The sequence below is a fragment of the Corythoichthys intestinalis genome, chromosome 2, assembly GCF_030265065.1.
Source record: "Corythoichthys intestinalis isolate RoL2023-P3 chromosome 2, ASM3026506v1, whole genome shotgun sequence".
Lineage (NCBI taxonomy): Eukaryota > Metazoa > Chordata > Actinopteri > Syngnathiformes > Syngnathidae > Corythoichthys > Corythoichthys intestinalis.
Window position 1 is genome coordinate 4,974,575 of NC_080396.1, and position 8,061 is coordinate 4,982,635.

At 38.8% G+C, this 8,061-nt stretch overlaps 1 protein-coding gene across 4 annotated transcripts in view; it reads right to left on the reverse strand.

Annotated features, from left to right (window-relative positions):
- Nucleotides 1-6,182, reverse strand: part of tegt (testis enhanced gene transcript (BAX inhibitor 1)) — a 29,815-nt gene extending 23,633 nt beyond the window's left edge. Inside the window, exons 1-3 of one of the 4 annotated variants that reach the window (XM_057857761.1) lie at nt 6,041-6,182; nt 1,783-1,859; nt 1,598-1,706 (exon numbers count right to left, since the gene is read on the reverse strand). In XM_057857761.1, the coding sequence (XP_057713744.1) occupies nt 1,598-1,706; nt 1,783-1,838 (165 nt within the window). In that variant the 5' untranslated portion in view covers nt 1,839-1,859; nt 6,041-6,182. Of the gene's footprint in view, nt 1-1,597; nt 1,707-1,782; nt 1,860-3,063; nt 4,987-5,409; nt 5,574-6,040 lie in introns of those variants that run through there. The other 3 variants (XM_057857776.1, XM_057857770.1, XM_057857784.1) reach the window with 3 other exon arrangements.
- Between the last annotated feature and the right edge of the window lie 1,879 nt (nt 6,183-8,061).

The following is an 8,061-nucleotide window of genomic DNA, read 5'->3' on the forward strand; positions in this document are numbered from 1 at the left end:
CCTCACATTGTATCTTTTTTTCTATTAGAGAAAATAACAGATATCAACTTATAAAGTATAACTTTATTAACATTGTTTTGTTTGTAACAGAAAAGACTTAACGCGCATCAATTTGCCTGAATTAAAAAAAAAAGTCACATCCAAACTAAAAATACACTCAAGGTACATTTTTGACCATTTGATACTGAAAAATAAAATCAGGAACTAATAACAAATTCAAATTGATTAGAAATATTAACTCATGAGGACAATATGCCACAAAATGTGATCGAAAAAACAAAACTGAATAGAGAAAAAAAAAAGTGTCTTTGGACAGAGGGACAGTTTTATTTTCGCTGCTCCCAGTATCACCTCCAGTTTGCAATGATGTGGGGTTATTTGAGCATGCTAGCATACTGAGCATGCTAACAGTGCTCACTGGTTTACAGATATAACACTGACAAAGCGGGACGATTGTTGGCAATATTCGGCACATTTTCGCTGAAAAACAACCAAGCGGCTTATCAATGAGATTGGGGTCTAATGTCTTTAAGTGACGTCTTAATTTATTTGACTTCCGGCTGTCCGCTACAATCATTTTTAGACACAGTAAACAGTGGTCTTTCCTCGTCTACCACTGTATTAAATGTCAAAGCCAAAAGGCAAACGGCCCGAAAAAAGCGCATTCTCGGCGGCCGAGGGAGAACCGTGGGTGAGGGCGGTCGTCGTGACGATCCCAAGCCGAAAATGGCACCTCTCGGGCGGACACGTGAGAACCGGAGAAGACAGTGGGTCGCTGCGTGAGTCCGGCCGGAAAACGGCTTTCGAAAACGGCGCACAGCTCTCCAGCTCTTCAGGAATCTCTTCCGTGTGCTCTTGCTTACTTCAAAAATACTGCGCGCACTTTGAAAATGAGAGCGCCACTGCCACCCACTGAGTGGATGTGCAAGTACACTTTATTCTAGTACGGCAAGAAAAAAAAAAAAAAAAAAGCATGTTCCCCCAGGCATTATACACGGGTGCGCCTTATATTGGGGAAATTTTGGTATATTATATAAGCTGCACACAGACTACTTTTCATTGTGTCAAAGTGTCATTTTGTCAGTGTCATGAAAAGATATACTTAAATAGCTGCTAAAATGCGAGGGGGTGTACTCACTTTTGTGATACTCTATACATGCATGACAACTGGTGCAATAACACTACAATCATAGAGCAGCACTCCTCCCCAGACATTGAGTACATGTCTGTTAGAAGTCGGCCTAATTTTCTCCCGAGAGAGCTAACTGTTGTTAAAATCACCGCTGTTTGCATCCCACCGGATGCACATAATCTAACATGTACTTCATGGACCAATAGTGCCACTCCATGAATGTTTAACTACTCTTTAGTTCTTCATGCTTTGATCATATTCTTCAAAGGTACCAGTTTAAAATGGAAAAACTATAGAAAAATCTAGGAGAAAAAAAAAAAAAAAAATCATGATTATTTTTGCAGGTAGTTTGCCCAGCTCTTATTGGACATCAACGGCACTCAAACATGATTATTTATTATCACCACTCCCCGTTCAAATGGGTTCAATGGCAGTAAATGAGTAGACGTCAACAGCTGAAATTACCTGAACGAGGCGCAAGACCACGTGCGTGTAGGCACCGGCGGCGGCCAGTAACATGCATACCGCCAAGCAGGAGTACACATTCTTCAAGTGCAGCTGCGTAGAATGAGATCTGCGCGTGGGAAAAAGTTTTCAATGAGCGTGGCGTAGCTTTCGAAGACTTACATGCGTGGTGTTGCTCGGCGTACATTTGGGAGAACTTGAAGAGGGCGTCAAAGTTCATGTTGCGCTCAAACACGTTCATTGTGCAACCACAAGTTCAAATCTGGGGGGGGGGGATAAAAAGACAAAAGCAGAATGAAAACCCTAGTACTGTCATTTTGAGAAAGGACTAGGATGACATTAAAATGATTCAAGCGTGTATTATTTTTTTGATACATCCGGATTTTAAAATAAAATGAAATCAATTTATTTCCCCCAAAACAGAACACAATTTCAAACAAACAGTGCAAAAACGACACGGTCCATTTCAAGTAAGGCAAAAATGTTGGTTTTTGTTTTGCAAAGTAAAAGCAGATGTTTGCAAAGGTTTTATTTTGATAACACCGGACAACCAGTTTGGCAAAACAAAAATCTGTTTTGTTTTTCATGCTGATTAAAACTAAATGAATTACACGTTTATTTCTGTCAGTTGGGTAAATGACATAATGCTACCTTCTTTGAAGTCAACACTACTAGTCAGAATTTATATTTTCGGCCCAAAAAACATTTTACATGGCCAAAAATCCCATATTTTTGACAAATTAAACAGTTTTTTAAAAATCAAAACTCTAAATATTTTATGACCAAAAATTCAAAATTCTTGTCTAATATAATTTGTCTTAAAAAAAATAAATAAATTAGACCAAAAAAAAATCAAAACGTTTTGTTATCAAAAATCCAACATGTTTGACAAATTGTGAACATTTCTTTCTTTGAAACATAAAGGCAACATCAAAAACAGGCAAAATCGGGCAAAATACGTCCGGACCAAAAGGGTTAACAAAAGACTTTTAACCAAAAATCAAACATTTTTAATGCCTACATTTTTGACAAATTTCTTTACCAAAGCAAGATTTTTTTAATCAAAAATCAAAATATATTTTAAGACCAAAAATCCAACATTTTTGTCAAAAAATAGTCTTTAAAAAAAAAAAAAAAAAAAAACTCTTCAACATTTTTGGCAAAAATGTCTGTGGGGACTATTTTGAACACATTCTGAAATTTCTCACATTGCTGCATAAAATCACCACCAAATGTGATCTGATCTTTGGCAAAATCACACAGATGAAAAAAGTGTTGCTTTGTCTAAAATAGCCCAAACATTTAGCTTGTCATATTTTAATGAGGATAATATGCACAGTATGGCAGAAGGGGTAAAAATAAGTGAACCATCACATTTAATATTTTGAGCCCCCCCCGGCAGCAATAACTTCAACCAGATGCTTCCTGTAGCTAAAGATCAGTCTAGCACATCAATCAGGACTAACCTTGGCCCATTCTTCTCTAGAAAACTGCTTTAGTCCAGTCAGATTCCTGGGATGTCTGACATGAATCGCTATCTTTAGGTCATGCCACAGCATCTCAATGGGGTTCAAGTATGGGCTTGGCCACTCCAGAATGTGTATTTTGTTCTCCTGAAAACATTCTGAAGTTTTTTACTCCTGTGTTTTGGATCATAGTCTTGTTGCAGTATCCATCCTCTTTTTAGCTTAAACATTCTTGACAGACGGCCTCAGGTTTTCCTGCAAAACATCCTGATAAACTTTTCAATCCATTCTTCCATTAATGATTACAAGTTGTCCAGGCCCTTAGGTAGCAAAACAGTCCCTAATCATGATGCTCCCTCCACCATGCTTCACGTTGGGGATGAGGTGTTGATGTTGGTGAGCTTCCTCCACACATGGCGTCATGTGTTACCCCCACAGTTCGACTTTGGTTAAATCAGTCCACAAAATATTTTTGCCAAAACTTCCATGGAGTGTCCAAGTGCCTTTTTGCGAAAATTAAACGAACAAGAACGTTTTTTAGACAGCAGTGGCTTCCTTCGTGGTGTCCTCCCATGAACACCTTTCTTGGCCATGGTTTTACATATAATTGATGTGTGCATATTGATATTGGACTGTGCCAGTGATTTCTGTAAGTCTTTAGCAGTCACTCCAGGTTTCTTTTTTACCTCTCTGTGTATTCTGCACTAAACTCTTGGCATCATCTTTGGTGGACGGCCAGCCCAAATTTTTTCTTCCCCCAGAAAATGGAGATTTTAAGCTTTCCAATGATGTATTACACATGTATATCGGACAATTTTGAAATTTAACCAAATTGTGGAACTTCAAGTCACCTGAGTGTTTTCCGCCATACAGTGGTACCTCTACATACGAATTTAATTCGTTCCAGGACCTTGTTTGTAAGTCGAAATGGTCGTATGTCGAGCAGGATTTTCCCATAGGAATACATTATAATTCCATTAATTCGTTCCAAAGCCTAAAAACATACACTAAATTCTTAATAAATACTGCTGGCACTGTTACAAATGACAATTAAACATAGAAAAACAAATAAGTTATAAATAAATCATTCAGAATAATATAAGACGAAGAAGAAGAATTAATAATTCTTCCTGAAAATAATGTAACGAATCGGATTCTAATATGGCGGACACTTTTTCCTGTCCCTGAACGCACCGCGAAGGTGACGTCTCCAGTGAGATAGGTCGGTGCGGTAGAGATAATACTTTCGTTTTCCTGAGAGCAGTCAACTGCTTAAGACAATGAGCGTTTTGTGTTGGATAAGTTCTTAAATAAATGATAAAAACGTGACAAAGCTGGCGATTTCCTTGGCAATGTTACCACAATAATAATTGTCACCTTAACTTATAAATAGTGGCAAACGGTGGTCATAAGAGGACCATGGAGCTGTATTGTTGAGCCAGTTCAGGGACGCGCACCCCAAGCTCATATTTTTCTATAACTTGCATCTTCATTTCAAAGGTAAGCATCACTTTTTTCTTTGTTTCTCCAACTGTATCAACTTTTTTTGAAAACTGTGTTGATTTCTCACATAAGAAAATCCACCGTGGGTTCGTTTGCAGTGCTGTCATGTCGTCGTATTTCGAGCAACTCGTCGGATGTAGAAACAAATGGCGGCTCAAATTTTACGTCGGATGTCGAAAAGATCGTGTGTCGAAGTGATCGTATGTAGAGGTACCACTGTATATGCAGATGACAGTTACTTTTGCTCTTAGCACAATATTGCTTTTATTGTCCATAGGGGGCATCAAAAATAAATAAATAATTAAAAACTATATGTGTATGGATAGGTCTGATGCCACTGAACATTTTGAGTGGTCGCAAGTAAAATAATATTCAGAAATGACTTTGATATTACACTTCAAAGCAACGTTCCAAATTTGAACGTTTTTTTCCCTGTGTCGCAAAAAAATCAGCACACAAGGGTTAACTATGTTAAAAATTGCGAAAAGGAGTAAAAATGAGCTGGCGAATTTGTGTAGTCTGCTAGCAAAAGTGATTAGCACATGAGCTAAGCTAATGTACTCATGTCGTGTAATGGCTTTGACTGCGCAATCACAAAATATGTATTAGTCAAAGGCTTATCGCAAATATTTTCCATTTGAGTATTGGGTAATTTAGTACAGAATAAAAACACAAAAAAAGTATTTTTGTTTTGTTTTTGTTTTTTTTTTATCAGAAAACGTGTTGTTAGTGCAGTAACGGCATAAAAAAATTAACAATATATTGATCCGATGTATAAATACTCCATTATAACACCCGTGAATGTTCTGTCACTCCAAAAAAAAGAAATATAACAGCTCAAACCTGAAATTCTTCGCCATTACCTCAGCTAAACCATCCATAAATAAGTGAAACCCAAACTCGAATCAGTTTTTATAGTCCGTGAAGCCAACACGACGCGTTTACAGGCTGACGTCTTCTGGGAGAGAAAGTTGACGCAATCTCGTCTAGTTTTGCAACTGACGGAAGTGTTGACGTCTCCTTGTCACATAGACGTCGTCTAACAGCAACGTGACTCGAATTAGTCGCTTTTCTCTTCTAATCGCAGTCGTTTTCGATGTTAGGCCTTCATTTCCTCTTGCCTTCCTATCGGTGGTGGCGGCGGTACGCAACACTTCGTTTGTTTACCTTTCGCCTCGCTAAAGAACAAAACGACGCCCGCCGAATTAAACATGTCGACTTAGTTGAACGCGTAAGAACAGCTAAAGTGTTCATAAATATGTTTAAATGGTGAAAATCACACGCTGAGCATCAGGGTGTTTTCCGGATAATGCTTGTTATGGATAGTTGACGGTGGCTAGCTAGCTAATGTCAGCTAGCCGTGCGTTCGGCTAAAATTTCAACAATTAACTCGAACAAGACAAACGCCAAGACTTAAACGCAATATCGCATTGGTCCGGAAGCACATTTTGTGTACGTGCGTGCGTGTTTTTACCTTCTCGACGCTCTTGAAGCTCGTTGTGTGAGCTGTCTTTCTTTTCTTTCGGTTCTATTCGGTGGCAGCAAAAACACGACGTGTGGTTGCCAGATCGGAAAGACAGTCTCCAGTCTAATCACACTGTAAAACCCGCCCGATTCAATAAAAAACAGCACAATTTATAACCTCATGTTCAAGAATCTCTTATACATTTCAATTCATATTTTTATATTATAACCTGAAATAATGAATAAAGCAACAGTCGGATGTAATGTACGAAACTGCAGTCCCTGTACTGTTAGGGGTGTTTTAGGAGGGTTTGAGCCCATAAGCGGATTTTGAGGGGGGTCAGGTCCCCCCTGGTGGCCGAAAAATGTCATTGCATGTAATTTACTTTCCTACAGTGGGGAGAACAAGTATTTGATACACTGCCAACCATTGGCCAACCATTGGCAGTGTATCAAATACTTGTTCTCCCCACTGTGTATATATAAGTTGTAAAGCAATAAAAGTGCAACAAAAATGAGTGAAATGAACAGAAAAAAATTATAATTGGTTGAAATTATTTTTCGAGCACCTAGACAGTCATTTGCTTTGCATATAATATATATATATATATACATACATATATACATATATATACATATATACATACAGTGGGGAGAACAAGTATTTGATACACTGCCAATGGGTTTTCCCATTGACTGTGGATCAAATACTTGTTCTCCCCACTGTATATATGTATACATACATACATACATACATATACAGTGCCTTGCAAAAGTATTCGGCCCCCTTGAATCTTGCAACCTTTCGCCACATTTCAGGCTTCAAACATAAAGATATGAAGTTTAATTTTTTTGTCAAGAATCAACAACAAGTGGGACACAATCGTGAAGTGGAACAACATTTATTGGATAATTTAAACTTTTTTAACAAATAAAAAACTGAAAAGTGGGGCGTGCAATATTATCCGGCCCCTTTACTTTCAGTGCAGCAAACTCACTCCAGAAGTTCAGTGAGGATCTCTGAATGATCCAATGTTGTCCTAAATGAGCGATGATGATAAATAGAATCCACCTGTGTGTAATCAAGTCTCCGTATAAATGCACCTGCTCTGTGATAGTCTCAGGGTTCTGTTTAAAGTGCAGAGAGCATTATGAAAACCAAGGAACACACCAGGCAGGTCCGAGATACTGTTGTGGAGAAGTTTAAAGCCGGATTTGGATACAAAAAGATTTCCCAAGCTTTAAACATCTCAAGGAGCACTGTGCAAGCCATCATATTGAAATGGAAGGAGCATCAGACCACTGCAAATCTACTAAGACCCGGCCGTCCTTCCAAACTTTCTTCTCAAACAAGGAGAAAACTGATCAGAGATGCAGCCAAGAAGCCCATGATCACTCTGGATGAACTGCAGAGATCTACAGCTGAGGTGGGAGAGTCTGTCCATAGGACAACAATCAGTCGTACACTGCAAAAATCTGGCCTTTATGGAAGAGTGGCAAGAAGAAAGCCATTTCTCAAAGATATCCATAAAAAGTCTCGTTTAAAGTTTGCCACAAGCCACCTGGGAGACACACCAAACATGTGGAAGAAGGTGCTCTGGTCAGATGAAACCAAAATTGAACTTTTTGGCCACAATGCAACACGATATGTTTGGCGTAAAAGCAACACAGCTCATCACCCTGAACACACCATCCCCACTGTCAAACATGGTGGTGGCAGCATCATGGTAAGGCCTGCTTTTCTTCAGCAGGGACAGGGAAGATGGTTAAAATTGACGGGAAGATGGATGCAGCCAAATACAGGAACATTCTGGAAGAAAACCTGTTGGTATCTGCACAAGACCTGAGACTGGGACGGAGATTTATCTTCCAACAGGACAATGATCCAAAACATAAAGCCAAATCTACAATGGAATGGTTAAAAAATAAACGTATCCAGGTGTTAGAATGGCCAAGTCAAAGTCCAGACCTGAATCCAATCGAGAATCTGTGGAAAGAGCTGAAGACTGCTGTTCACAAACACTCTCCATC